The 15,969-nt window shown below is 31.4% G+C and overlaps 1 protein-coding gene across 1 annotated transcript; it reads left to right on the top strand.

Annotated features, from left to right (window-relative positions):
* Nucleotides 1–714: 714 nt before the first annotated feature.
* On the top strand, nucleotides 715–4,936 carry LOC145000779 (homeobox protein BEL1 homolog). Its single transcript, XM_078960056.1, has 4 exons — nucleotides 715–2,178; nucleotides 2,582–2,964; nucleotides 3,726–3,786; nucleotides 4,035–4,936. The coding sequence occupies exons 1-4, from the start codon at nucleotides 1,318–1,320 to the stop codon at nucleotides 4,653–4,655; spliced, it is 1,926 nt and encodes a 641-aa protein (XP_078816182.1). The 5' UTR covers nucleotides 715–1,317; the 3' UTR covers nucleotides 4,656–4,936.
* Nucleotides 4,937–15,969: the final 11,033 nt, after the last annotated feature.

Here is a 15,969-nt window from a genome sequence, read left to right as displayed (position 1 = left end):
TCATGACACATAATTTTCCTCAAAACCACGTATTTAACTTCTTTATGCCCTAGACCGTTCCAATCTTGAAAGTTGGTGTTACAATATTCCCTTGGTAAAATTAGTTGTTCGTAATTTTTTGGAAAGTTTTAAAAGTGAGGTATGTCGGTATTTACATAAACAAGTATGTTGGAAATATGTTGTCGAATTTACCAATTGTTTTTCTAAGAAGATAGGGAATATGGGTAGGTTAGTGGCTTGGACCATTTCTTATGTCAATAACAAGAGAAAAATTAAATTTTCTTTATATTTATCTTTCGACTCATATAAGATTATGACATGTGAATATCATTGATTATTATTTTTTTTTAATTCCTTCTTTTGATTTTGAAATACATTTTTTTTAATTCCTTCTTTTGATTTTGAAATATGTATTGATCCAACAAGGAGGTAGATAATTTGGAATAAAAGATATGAATATATTTTACTTCTCATAATAAAATTAAAGAAGGATATAAAACTATAATAATTGTTTTATTTTGGAGAGGGGCTGAAACTATAATAAACTTTCTTTTTAACAAAAAAAAGAAAAATGAAATTAATCCATAAAAACCAATATGGTGTTAGCTTAAGGACTATTTTTTCAAAATTCTCTAAATTGTATGGTATCGTTAGAAAAACCCTATAAGAACGCATAGCTACTTTTGAAACGATAAAAATGTTGGGTGTTCTTTCTTTAATCATTTTCTTACTAGGGGTTATAATGAAATAAATAGGATGAAGACTTGATTTTCTAGAAGTCTATTTTGGATTTATTTATATCTGTGTGCATTGACCCCCAGGCCGTTGTAGAAAGAAAGAACATATATGCATATTTGTAATATGATGAACAAGAAAAACCATGAAAGTCGTCATCATCATCATCAATAGAGCTAAAAGGTTATCTCATCACATATATATACCCAAGCTTCCCCTTTCCTAGGTCTGGTTTTATGGCACCGCCTTTCTGACAGTTGCTGTTCTGTTTTCTCGACCATCGCCACTGTCCATGGCCAAAACCACCATTTTTAATCAAGCTTTCTCTCTCTAGAAACTTTTTTTCCCTACTTTTGCTTGGCATAAAAGTGAAGCTTTTAAATTTGCTTTTTGTTCTTGTTCAATTCGCACATGTTTTTCATCAGAAAGATAAGTTCTTTTTAGATCTCGATGAGTTATTTTGTGGCTGCAAAAGGAAGAACTTCATAATTAAAGATCGAGACAAGATAGACTTTTTAACACTCTTTTTTTTAAGTTTCACCATAATCATAACATCTTCATCATCATCACATATGAACTGAAATGGCTGAAGAAGAGAAGATCATCAGAGGGAGTAATACTATGATCGACGACTCTACAGATAATTACAATTGTTACTCTGATGATGATGATCATCATCATATGAATTCATGTAGCAACCGTAATGCTACAACTACCTTTGAAACAAGCCCTTTAGAGATCTTCAACTACGAGTCACACAACTCGGTGAGTCACAACTCACCGATGTTCTGGAAAGACCCTTCTTCTCCTCCTTCTTCCAAACCGATCACTGATTCAGATTTCTATCATTTTGATGAGTCGTCTCTGCAAAGATGTGTGTTTCCTTGTGCACCGAATGAAAGGCCAAGTCAAGGTCTCTCTCTTTCTCTCTCTTCAGCTAACCCTCCCACCATAGGAATACAACCATTTGAGCTTGTAAGACCACAAGAACATCATTATGAGCATCATCACCACCAGGGGTATTTTGGAAAATCCATGAGTATGGATCATGACCAACATCATCAAGACATGATGACTCAAGATGGGTTTTTGGGAAGACCTGGAAACATCATTAACAGTAGTGGCGGCGATGGTGATATTGACGGTGGTGGTGGCGGCGGCGGTTCTCACTATAACCACTATCAAAGTACTGCGCAGTACAACTTAAGAACTTCGCGATACCTGGTTGCAGCACAAGAGCTTCTCAACGAGTTCTGTAATCTTGGATCAAAGCAAAGCGATCATTCACCAAAAGCGAAAGGTGTAGACACAACATCAAATCAGTGGCAAGATACACATGATAACTTGAATAATGCTAGTTCTTCAAAAACCAAATCTTTATCTTCTATTGAACTTATGGAATTGCAAAAAAGAAAAACGAAGCTTCTCCAAATGCTAGAAGAGGTATAATTTCTTTCAATTTTTAGTTTTTTCAAATTTTTACTGTGACATATTTAGATTATAAATTTCATGCTTTAAATATACTTCGAAATTGTTTCGATTATATTGTTGTAAAGTATCTTTCTTTCTTATTTTTTTCTTTTTCAAAAATTAAAGATTCCCTTTTTTAGTTGAAGAATTTGATGTCTTTTAATAAAAGAAATTGATCTTGAACCATTTAAGTGACTGAGAACCTTCCCACAAATGTTCATATGATGACAAGTTGGATGCTTCATTTAATTCAAGAAACCTCCATTCTTGTTCACTGATTTTATATATTAATTATTCCTCACCTTGTTTATTTTTAATATTAATTAATGAAAAATATCTGATCTTGATTTTGTTTTTATTCATTAAATTAAATTAGGTTGATAGAAGATACAAGCATTACTGTGATCAAATGAAAGCAGTTGTATCATCATTTGAAGCAGTGGCTGGTAATGGTGCTGCAAAGGTTTACTCATCCTTGGCTTCAAAGGCAATGTCAAGGCATTTTAGGTGTTTGAGAGATGGGATTGTGAGTCAGATCAAGACGATGAAGATGTCAATGGGAGAAAAAGACGTTTCTGCCCCTGGGTCGAGTAGAGGTGAGACTCCAAGACTTAGGGTTCTTGATCAAACCCTAAGGCAACAAAGAGCTTTTCAACAAATGACCATGATGGATAGCCATCCGTGGAGGCCTCAACGAGGATTGCCTGAGCGATCGGTTTCTGTTCTTCGTGCGTGGCTATTTGAGCATTTTCTTCATCCGTAAGCAATTAATTAATTATAAATCCTTCAAATTAATATACCTATTATATATATTTTCATGTAGCACAATTCGTTTATTATATCTTTTTTTTATAGAAATCGTACGAAGAAAGTGCTAAAGAAATATGATTTTGCCATCAATTAATCATAAGTTTTGGAAAGACAATTTGGTATTTTTGTTGTTTTCATCTACCTCATTTGGATTCCTATATTTATTTTGTCATATATATTATCTCTCCCCACCATAAATTATTTAATTTTATCTTTTCTTTTGGGACCTTCCTATTATATTTTTTTGTGGATTTGATTCCTATTACAACTTTCGTATAGGTCCCATGAATTCATGTACTCATATGCATCTTCATCAACCCTCATGATCCACACAATTTTTTCTATGTTATTTTTCGATTATTCCGGTGAAAAATAAAACAATATATAGCAATTAAGGGCATTTATATTAGATTAAACTCTACCAATTTGAATATATTATCATATAAGTATTATATTTTTTATACATAATTGTTATTTTAATTTATACAATATGTTGAGCTCTAAAAAATTCAAAAAGTTAAACTAAAAATAAATAGTTTTTTTTTTAACTGAATGTCAACAAATGTCAACTTGGTAGCCCTTATGGTTTTTTTTTTTTTTTTAGCATTCCACATCGTTCCATCTCATTCAACCATGCATCGAGGATTAATTATGTTAAATTTCTTACAACGCCTTTCTATATTAATTCTAATTTCATGTAAACATTTCAGGTATCCTAATGATGTTGATAAACACATTCTTGCACGACAAACCGGTCTCTCTAGAAGTCAGGTATATATGTCCAGATGATTTCTTATTATTATATATACAACTAAATTGACGATAATTGTTATATATTTTAAACATTTCATTGGATAAAACCTGACGTTTAAATGATACATCATTGATGGCAATACTACACTAATAAGTGTAATATTATTTAATTATATATCAAACATAAATCGTAATGCATGCATGATAGCACTACAAACTAGAACCAGCTAAAGCCTTTGCTCATAACTTTTGATTTTCATGTGTAGGTATCAAATTGGTTTATTAATGCACGAGTGAGACTGTGGAAGCCCATGGTAGAGGAGATGTACATGGAAGAAACAAGAACAAATCAAGAAACCATGGAAGGAACCTCCGATGGGTTTAATCAAAACCCACAAATGGACCAAAAACCGACTGCTGATGAGCTTGTTAGAATAGATTCCGAGTGTCTTTCTTCCATCATCAACCACCCTGAAAAGATGGATCACCACCGACCAAAAGCCATAGATCATGACTTTCACCACTCTTTTCCTAGGGTGACAAATTCATTTGGTGCAGTGGAGCTTGACTTTTCGTCTTACAACAGTCATCAGAACATCGGTGGAGGTGGAGGTGGTGGTGGCAGTGGTGGAGGGGTTTCTTTGACTTTAGGGTTGCAACAACATGATGGTGATGCCGGAGGTGATGGTGATCGTGGTGGTGGTGGTGGTGTGAGTTTAGCTTTCCCACCTACTTCTCAAGGTTCTCTATTTTACCATCGTGATCATCATATCGAAGATTGTCAAACAGAAGTTCAGTATTCTTCTCTTTTGGAAGGCGATCAAGGACAGAACTTGCCGTATAGGAATTTGATGGGAGCACAACTTCTTCATGATTTGGCTGGTTAAGATTTGCGAACAAATATTATTAAATAGTTCTAGTCATATATAAATATTTAAATTGAAAAGAAAATACGGGGCTTATAATTTTCAATTCTAGGCTCCTTCTAGCTTGATTATAAGGATATACTTCAATTAGCTTTAGATTTACAGTCAAATTTAGAATTCTTCAATGGCTAGTATCGCTTCTGAAGCTTTTCGTCTTGGTTCAATATCATGGGCATTTTAGTCATTTTACTTTAGTATATGTTAGAATGGAAAATTCAGTCATGGGAAATCTTCCGTTGATTTATTGCAAGAGTATTAACTTCCTTCTCCTCTGGGCATCATGATATTCTTTTTTATGACATACACCTACCTTTTTTATTTAATAAATTTTTAGCAGCATTTGTTTCAATTTCACAAGAAATTAAATGACATGAATTAATAGAATGAGAAATTAAATATCATATGTATTTTTCCAACAAATTGATAAATAGAATCAGATATTTTTTTTTTTCTTGTTTTGTTCGCAAGACTTAAACACGGGTCAAATCATATGAAAGCACAAGCTAACTGATCAAGGCTTTTATGGTTGAAGTTTACATCAAAGGAGTTCCAATTTCTTAGGTGCATATGTAGAATTAATATAAAACAAAATTCGAGTTTTTGGATTTATTTAGTTTATTAAATTGAGCAAGAAAAATCTGTTAGGGATTCAATTTTCAAACCTTAGGACTGGACATTTTGTATTGCATTTCATATTACATTGTCGTCATTAGTTTATCATCGTGGTCCCTATTACTGATCGTTTTTTCCATATAAAAGACAACCGATATTTTTCTCATTTAATGTGTTTTCTTGTTCGCTTTTCATTCATCAAATGAAGGAAAACGTGCATTTATTAATCGTTTTTTTAGATATAAAATTTAATGCAAGCGTGCATGGAAATATTATAGACAAATTCCTAGCTAGATATGACATTCCTATATCTCGTCTTTTCAAGTAAATACGTGAACACGACCCATAAACAGAAATGGGGACGGACAATACGTCATCGATTGGAAAGCAGAGTGTTTTCGATCTCCAATAAACGTAACAAGAACACCCCAGTTCTCATGTGATATAATACGCATATACCATTTTGGTAGACATATATTTGCATGATAACGAACTTAAAACTTTTTACCAATAAAACAATAACAATATCCAATTGCCTAATATATATATATATATATATATATATATATATATATATATATATATATATATATATATATATATATATATATATATATATATATATATATATATATATATATATATATATATATATAGAAGTAAGTTCATGCGAAAATATAAATATCCTGCGAAAACGCGAAAACAAATTTTATCTTATGAAAATTAAACACATGTACTATAAAAAAATAATTTTATTAGCAAAAAAATAAATTTTATTAGCAATAATTTTATTAGTAAGTTTGAATTGGATGGTGTTATGGTAATATAGATTTAAAAACGGTTTTTATAATTATATTTTTTTCACATCTTTAATCATTTTTAAATTCATATTTTCATGATAAAAATGTTAAAAATCATATTTTGCTAATATGAAACCGTTTATCATTTATCATCGATTATCATCATGTATTTCAAAGTTTGGATGAATTATTTTCCAAAATATAATGTTGAGGTGATATAATATCATAGGTTTTTCTTGTTTTCGCGTTTTCGCAAATTATTTGCATTTTCGTATGAACCCTCCCCTATATATATATATATATATATATATATATATATATATATATATATATATATATATATATATATATATATATATATATATATATATATATATATATATATATATAGGTTCAGGTTCATTTGATATCATTCTAATTTTGTAAGATCGTTAGACCAAATCTAAAAATAAATTTAAAATGCAAAATAAATGGAAATATCCAAAAATTCTTTTTTTCAATATTATTTTCGGAACTTGAATTAACTAAAAAAAATAAAAAAAATTCCGTTTTTTTTTGAAAAATAAGTGAAATATTCTAATAAAATATTACACTAACATATTCTAAAAAATAATTTTAAAATGCAGAATAAATGGAAAAATCTAAAAAAAAAATTAAATATTATTTTCGGAACTTGAGTTAACTAAAAAAATAAAAAAAAAATTCTATTTTTTTTGAAAAATACGTGAAATATTCTAATAGAATGCAAAATAAATGGAAAAATCAAAAAATCCTTTTTTTAAATATTATTTTCAGAACTTGAATTAACTAAAAAAAATTTACAAAATAAAAAAAAAAAAAAAAAAAAATGCATCTCACGGTCTCACAAAATTAGGCCGTCTCACATGAACCTAATCCTATATATATATATATATATATATATATATATATATATATATATATATATATATATATATATATATATATATATATATATATATATATATATATATATATATATATATATATATATATATATATATATATATAGGTTTAGGTTATATAAAAAACAAAACAACCCTAAAAATCATAAAAATGCATAAAAAAATACTTATAAATCACAAATTATTTTTTTAAATTTTTTTTATAATAAATCGCAGGTTTTTGTTAAAATTATCTGAAAGAAAATCATTTTTTTTTTGTAAAAAAAAAAATCAAAATTTTTTTTCACCAATTTTGTATAAAAAGCTACGATTTTTTCAAAAAAAAGTTTTGTGTTCTCTAAGTATTTTTTTATGCATTTTTGTGATTTTTAGAGCTGTTTTTTAGGGGTTTTTTTTCCAAATAACCCTTTACTATATATATATATATATATATATATATATATATATATATATATATATATATATATATATATATATATATATATATATATATATATATATATATATAGCAAGGATCATTTGAGAGCTTATAGTTTCCCGAGAACCCGAGAACCAAATGTGGAATGTTAGATCAAAAAAATGAATGACTAAAATCATTTATGACATTTTTGTAAATAAATAGAAACTTAATGGGGAGGGGGTATCTTAACTTAAAAGAGAAAGGGTATTATGGGAAACAAAAAAATAATTTAATATTATCCAAATCACAGATCTAGAGAAAAATATCTCATTCTCTCTCCCTCTCCCTCACACACATACACACACACACACACTCTCTCTCTCTCTCTCTCTCATGGGTTAGCCTCCAACCACCAATGTATCTCTATCGATGATTGCCGCCTACAACGGCCTTCGAGATCATGATTCATGACCACCGCCTACAATGGGCGTCGAGATCGCGATTCATGAAATATCAGCCACCGCTCCTTCCTTCCTCCCGTTGTCGCCTCGTCTACTAATTGTGTCGCATCATCCCTCAGACTCTTCATTGACATCTATGGATCCACAGTCGATCCAACTTTTATCTCTGATAATCATCAATTGACATGAAATCTGAAATCCTCCAACGATCAAAGCTTCTATATCACAAACCCTCCAACATGTGTTGACAATGACCATGGACGCAACAACGACTTCTCATGCTCTGCCAAGCGTGAAACTCTCAGAGTTGACAACATCCAAATTCAACCACAATTCTCCAGTGTAAGTTTATATATGAATATCCTTGTGTACAAGCATGAATGCCATTCAATTATGTGTATGATGTGCATTTTATGTTATTAGTTTCGCCTGATCAATTATGAAATGTTGTACTTCCTTTGAATCCCGATCGGTAATAAAACTGAAATCGAATTGGTAAGGAAATTGAATCCTAAGTCTATTGGAGATTCGTGCGTTAGAAGCTATATTATAATCTGGTTCTGTAAAATTTGTCGAATCCATAGCGTTTGATTCTCATATAACCTGTATATGCTTCATATCTTACAATTTTAGTTTGTTAGTATTGAAATTATTCTGAAATTTAGTCATGCCTTTGTTAATTATTGAAGCTGCAAACTCATTAATGACTATAAGGCACCATGAAACTGCATTGAAGTACTACCTGATGTTAGAAGGGAATGATGGTGTCAATAAAGTAAGTAAATAACCTTAATTTTTTTGTTTCATTATAAGTCATAGATGCTATTTATAAAAGTGCAATTTACCTTTTATGAAACTGTTATATTATATGTAGATACTATACAGATCCATTAGGCACATTTTGGCAACGTAATGGGAAAGCTATTGGGTCAGAGTCTGAAGGTGCTGATAGTTCTCCTTAGGAGCAATACAACAAGGTTTTATATAGTTTTCATTTTATTTTAATATATCCAATTCCATTCACCCAAATGTTGGATTTGTTTATTTTGGTATTTACAGGATTTGACACTAAAAGAAGCTGAGACTATTGCTCTTTCCATATTGAAGCAAGTCATGGAAGAAAAGGTGAGTATTAAATATGTGGGCTAAAAGTATGTTGTTGTTTATGATTATAGTTGTTTGTTGTAGGCTGCTGTTCTAAATTCGGAACTTGAAGCTAAGAAATTACCTGCTAATGTCTACATTGCAATGCATTACTAGCATCCTTTCATAGTAATTACTCATTTGAAGACACATTTTGGAGAATAAGTGGAAAATAAGTGGTTTACCATCAACATGGCATTTGATTTCCAACACAAAATAATAATAATAATAATAATAATAATAATAATAATAATAATAATAATAATAATAATAATAATAAATTAAAGATTACCATAAAGTGGTCATCAATTGAGATTGTTAATAATGATGTTTTTTTTATCCATCACAGATTAAAAGGCATGCGATTAAGAGGCTTATGGTGTTGCCTCTTTACCCTCAGTATTCTATTTCAACAACTGGGTCAAGTATACGTGCACTTCAAAACATCTTTAGGTAAATCATAAATGTTTGATTTCATTTTCTATCAGATTCTTGATTTTGAAACTCATTAATTTGAATCACATCACAATCACGCGTAGTGAAGATAAAGTTTTGTCTAAGCTTTATGTTGCTATTATCCAGTCTTGGTATCAACAATATGGTTATATTAAGTTGATGGATGACTTTTATTGAAGGAGAGTTGCAAAGTTTTAATAAACCTCAAGAGGTAAGCTTCTTTGTTGATTGCTTTTAAATATTAAATACCATGAAATCTCAAAGTAGAAGTATAATAAAAAAAGGATGAACCAAGAAATAGCAACCAACAGATGAAATTTCTCTGAATGAAGAGAAAAGTGAAGAACCAAGTCGATATGCTATGCTAGAAGACGGTGAAGAGTTGGAACTAAAAGAACTACAAGAAAAATCAAATCCATTCACATGTTATGCTTATCGTGCAACCAACAGGTTATATGGTTGCTCCCGTTGCAAAGGACAGGTTCATTTACTTGATACTAATTTCATTTCTTATTCTTGATTCACAAGTAAATCACATGTGATTCATAAGTAATTCACATGTGATTCACATATAAATCACATGTGAATCGCACATGAATCACATTTGATTCACATGTAAATTACATACAATTCACATACGATTCACATGTAATTTACAAATAAATCACATGTAATTCACATGTAAATCACAAGTGAATCACATATGAATTGTATGTGATTCACGTGTAATTCACATATGAATTACATGTGATTCACATGTAAATCACATATGTATTTTTGTGACTGTTTTTGCATCAATCAATTTTTTGTTTTTAAATTCTCTTGTAGATTTGGAAAAATTTGTGGTGAATAATGAAGAGTTGAAAAATGATAAATTGAAGAAAATATGGAAATATTAACACGAAGATATGAAAACCCTTTGAAATTTTTAGCATTTTTTTGTTTTTTTATATTTTATTTTGTATTGCATAAAATACTTATTGTATTGTGCTTTATAGATTAGTAAATAAAATTAGTTTTCTTATGATTTCTTTGCAAATATTCTAGTATAAGAAATTCACATATATGCATTTGAAAAAAATATGCATATATGTACCTAAAATGTTGATTTTTTTTTTTTGTTAAAAAAGTTAGAGTTTTTTTTTTTTTTTTCTTTAATTTACTGAATTTTAAATATTTACTTTACCAAAAAAATGCATTTTTTTTAAAAAAAAATTGTAGATCTTTTGGAAAAAAATTGCAGTTTTAAAAAAAATATATATATTTTTTTCAATTTTTTTTTTTAAAATTCATGTTTTCTGAAAAAAGTAAAAAATCTTTATTTTAAAAAAAAATTGAAAATTATTTTAAAAAAATACGAAATTTGCTTTATTATGTTAAATTTTAAAACATTTTATTAATATTCCAATAACAAAAAAAAATTAAACATTAAATAAGATTGGTAAGATGACGATAATACCCTTAATGAGTTAATTTTGATCTAACACTCCACCTTTAGTTCTCGGGTTCTCGGAAAACTACGAGTTGTCAACGATCTCACCCATATATATAGACACACACACGGTGAGGTTCAATCGAAAACTATTATTAAACATGAAACCATGGAACTAATTGTTTTTTTTTTATATAACTTTTAGAGCTAATTTTTAATAAATAAAAAAAGAAACTAAAAATATAAAAATTCATAATTTTTTATTTTTTTTTCTAATGATATTAAATTCGATAAAAAAAAATTGTTTTTTATCAGAATCACAGTGTAAATCTGTGTAGATTCACACTGTGAATCTAACTCATGCGGTGAATCCAAAAAATATATAATTTATTTTTAGCATTCACAATATATTCCTTCATCCTCATGATATATGTATGAATTCAAGACATGGATAATAGTTAATCGCAATTCAAGATTATGTTTCCTGATAAAGACTTGTAGTGACTGCATTTGACTACTAAATTAAACACATTAATTCCAGTCAAAACCCGGCCATGTATTTATGATGTCAACACCAAATCATCGAGGGACACATGGATATCGCTTCTCCTGTTAAGGCAGAAGGTACAAATAAACTTTGACTCCAATGTTTTTGTCTATTTCGTCATATCACACATCGATATACCCGTTATAGCTACCAGTTATGGATAGTGTTGGAGTACACCAATACATAACAGATTCATAGAGCAAAACCCCATATGTATCTCGGTTTTACGAACAAAAGATATTATCATCTTAGAATTACTCGTGACTATATCCATGAAGTAATCTCTAAGTGTGGTTGGTTCCACTACTTAAAAATCCATTAAGTACTCATAAATGTTGGCATAATCACTATGCCCAATCAGTATGGTCAATCTACCAATATTTATGAAAGTCTTGAATCACTACTTACTTTGAAGAGTATGATCGACTGTTGAAGTTTGAGTAAATTAATACTCAGGAAGCGGGTTCCATGCAAAAGTGAAACAAATTAACAGAAATTATAGTTTTACTAGCACTTTATTAAGTCTCCACAAAATAAAGAATAATTCGGTTACATATTTATACTACAAAATGTTTCAACGGCTATCAAACTAAAAAAAACAAACAACTACACCATATCATCAGCAAATCTAATGCCTATAGATCTAGTATAACTATCATGCTTCATCCTTGAAAATGGATTTGTGAATGAATCAGACGGATTCTCATCTGACGATACTCTATTCGTGATAATGTCTCCATCCTTAAATTGATGTCTTACATAGTGGAATTTCCTTAGTATATGCCTTAAGTTACCATGGTCCTTGGGTTCTTTAGTCAATGCGACTGCACCCTCATTGTCACAGAAGATTTCCAGAGGATCCTTGATGCTCGGAACGAGACCAAGATCATTAATGAAATTCTTCAACCATGTATCTTTTGCAGCTTCATTAGCCTCTATATACTCTTATTCACACGTAGAGTCTACCACTATCAACTGCTTGGAAATCTTCCAAGTGACCGCTCCTCCGTTAAGAAAGAATATCCATCCTGACTGGGAACATGAGTTGTCCCTATCAGTTTGGAAACTTGCATTTGTATAGCCTGTAACTCTCAACTCATTTATATCCCCATATACCAAGAACATGTCCTTTATTCTTCTTAGGTATTTCAAAAATGTTCTTTATTGTTGTCCAATGACTGTTTCCTAGGTTGTCCTAAAAACGACTCACCATGCTTAGAGCAAATGAGACGTCAGGTCGAGTACATGTCATGGCTTACATGATCAATCATTAAGCAGAAGCATATAAGACTCGACTCATTCTTTCCTGTTCATCATTAGAATTAGGACATTTAGTTTTAGTCAATTTGATGCCACGTGGCATAGATAGAAAACCTTTATTGGAATCTTACATCTTGAACCTCTTCAAGACCTTACCCAAGTATGTACTCTAGCTCAATCCTATTAGACATTTTGATCTATCTCTATAGATCTTTATACCAAGTATGTATGCAGCCTCTCCTAGATCCTTCATAGTGAAACAACTCCCAAGCCACGTCTTAACACCTTGCAACATCGATATATCATTTCCTATAAGGAGTATGTCATCTACATACAACACTAGGAAGATTACAATACTCCCACTATCTTTGATATATATGCTGGACTCACCTTCACATATTTAAATTCTAAACTCCTTGACCTTTTCATGAAAGCAATGGCTCCAGCTGTGAGACTCTTGTTTTAGTCCATATATGGACCTTTTAAGCTTACACACTCTATTTGGATATTTTGGATCTATGAAACCCTCTGGTTTTTCCATATACACTTCCTCTGCAAGTTTTCCGTTAAGGAAAGCAAATTTCACAACTGTTTTCCATACTTTATAATCATGAAAGATTGTTATGGCAATCAATATCCTAATAGACTTGATCTTGGCTACTGTTGAAAAAGTTCCCTCATAATCAAACCCTTGAGTTTGAGTATAACCCTTTACAATCAACCTAGCCTTGAACATATGCACATTCCCATCCATGTGGTCTTCTTCTTGAAGATCCATTTGCACCCAACAATTTTGGTGCCAGGTGTGGGATCAACCAAATTCCAAACTTGGTTATCGTACATGAGCTGAATCTCACTCTCCATGCTTTCCTTCCATATGGTGTTTTAGCAACCTTCTTAATAGGTATGAGGTTTAAGGTGTGGGTGGATGTCTCTAAGGCATACCCCCAAAAGGATATCGGAAGTGTAGTTCGGCTCCTCATAGATTGACCACATTTAATAGTCTTCGATTTCTTCTCTCAGCCACACCATTCAACTGTGGTGTTCTGGGAGGAGACAACTGTGAAACTATTCCATAATTCCTAAGATGATTATAGAACACAAGAATTAAATATTCTCCACCTCTATCAGATTGGAGCATCTTGATCTTTCTGCCCAATTGGTTCTCTACTTCGTTTTGAAACTCTCTAAACACCTCAAAGGTTTCTGACTTATGCTTGATTAGATAGATATATCCATATCTGCTAAAATCGTCAGTAAAAGTCGCAAAGTATCTTTCTCCATGTCTTGTGGCGGATTTGAATGGTCCACAAACATTTGTGTGGATGAGATCCAACAAATCCTTGCCTTTTAAATAGTGAACTATGAATGGCTCCATTGTCATACTGCTAAGTAAGCAAGATTCGCATACATCATCTGATTTGAGGTCAAATGATTCCAATATCACATCCGATTGGAGCTTGGCAATGCGCCTCTTGTTAATATGGCCAAGTCGACAATGCCACAAACACGATCTATCTAAATCACTATTAGACGAACCAACATTCAAAATAGTTTATCTATTTCACCAACGCAAACGACACTTTCATGTACACCTTTATAAGGACCAGCTTTGAAAATAAAACAACCATTCTTATAAACGAAAATTTCACCATTATTATTATTATCAAATGAAAATCGACAACCATCCTTATAAAGTGCATGAAAGGAACTAATGTTTCATGCCATATCAGTCGAAAAACAAAAATTTAATAAACTAAGATAAACACCACCACCAAGCATGAGCTCATAGTTCCCAGTCCTTGTAACAACTAACTTGTGCTTGTTTCCCATGATTAGGTTGGGTTTACCATGCCTCAACTTCCTACCTTGTCTTAGACCCTACATATCGTAGCAAATGTGAGTACCATATCTTGTACAAGAATCCAAGAGTTAGAAGTATATGTGTTATGGATTTATATCATAAACATACCTAAGTTGCCAATCACCATGACTTTTCCCTTCTTAAGGTCCTCGAGGTATTTAGGGCAACTTCGCTTCCAGTGTCCCTTTGACTGGAAATAAAAACAAATGGTCTCACTTGGATCAGTAGAAGGAGCTATCTCAGCTTGGACTTTTCTCTTAGGGCCTTGGTCAGACTATCCGACCTTACCCTTTCCCTTACATTTGTGATGAGAAACCCTTTTCCATTTAGCAGAACCACGATCAATGATCAATATGGGGTCGACGAGATGAGCAGTCTCTTGTATTCTAGCTTTAAATACTATTAACAACTAGTGAAGCTCCATAAGGGTCATGTTGGGATCATCCAATTTGTACATAAGGACCTTAATAACTTGAGGGGGGATGAGAGCACAAGATCCAATCCATGGTTTGCTCCTTTGTAACCCCAACACTCAAATCAGTCAGTCAATCAAAGTATGTTTTGATATTATGAAAATGCACATTTATAGATTCCCCAAATTTGTATTTGCAGTCCGAAAGAGATTTGGTTGTCTGAAACTTTTCAATTCTCACATTGAGAGGATTGGAGGAAATTATATAGTTTTGAGTTGGAAGAGGAGGATTGTTGTTGTTGACTGGGTTCGACATTTATAAAAGATAAGATTTCAATTAGTTTGATATATAAAATTCCTAAATAAATAATCACCCTAAATCAAATTATTAAATTAAGGCTAGGATCCATATTTTGTTTCATGATGTGTAAAGGGATGTCCTAAACACACCACAAAGTTATTTAGGTAGATAAGACTCTTTGTCAATTTTGATCACCACGAAATTCCCAGATCTTTAAGATTTATTGACTATCAATGGCATGTTAATATCATATTATGTTCATCTCAAATTCAATGATGGGGATGTTGTGGATAGAGATGCACACAAAAACCGGTTTCACTATTCAAAACCGGATCCAATCCGAAACCGGATTGGGTCAAAACCGGTTTTGACCAAACCGGATCGGATCGGATTTAAAACCGGATTTTCAATCGGATCCTAATCCTATATTCCAAATCGGATTTGATACCGGATCGTAAACCGGATTCGCTAAAAACCGGATCCAAATCCGCCCCAAAATCCGATTAAAACCCACTAAAATCGGTTTAAACCGGTTTCAAATCGGATTAGAATCGGATTCGGATTTTGGTTAGAACCGGATCGGATTTTGACCGGATTCGGATCGGATTTTGACTGGATCGGATTTTTGATGATGTAAGCGAAACCGGATCGGATTCGGATCCGG

This window comes from Lactuca saligna, chromosome 6 (genome assembly GCF_052625555.1).
Source record: "Lactuca saligna cultivar CGN05327 chromosome 6, ASM5262555v1, whole genome shotgun sequence".
NCBI classification, from domain to species: domain Eukaryota; kingdom Viridiplantae; phylum Streptophyta; class Magnoliopsida; order Asterales; family Asteraceae; genus Lactuca; species Lactuca saligna.
This window is presented reverse-complemented; position numbering and strand designations above follow the sequence as displayed.

Excerpts from the sequence above, each read along its gene's own strand:
- LOC145000779 (XM_078960056.1), top strand. The coding sequence starts at position 1,318 with ATGGCTGAAGAAGAGAAGATCATCAGAGGGAGTAATACTATGATCGAC. Across the intron at positions 2,179-2,581 it reads TTCTCCAAATGCTAGAAGAG|GTTGATAGAAGATACAAGCA; the intron begins GTATAATTTCTT and ends AAATTAAATTAG. Across the intron at positions 3,787-4,034 it reads CCGGTCTCTCTAGAAGTCAG|GTATCAAATTGGTTTATTAA; the intron begins GTATATATGTCC and ends TTTCATGTGTAG.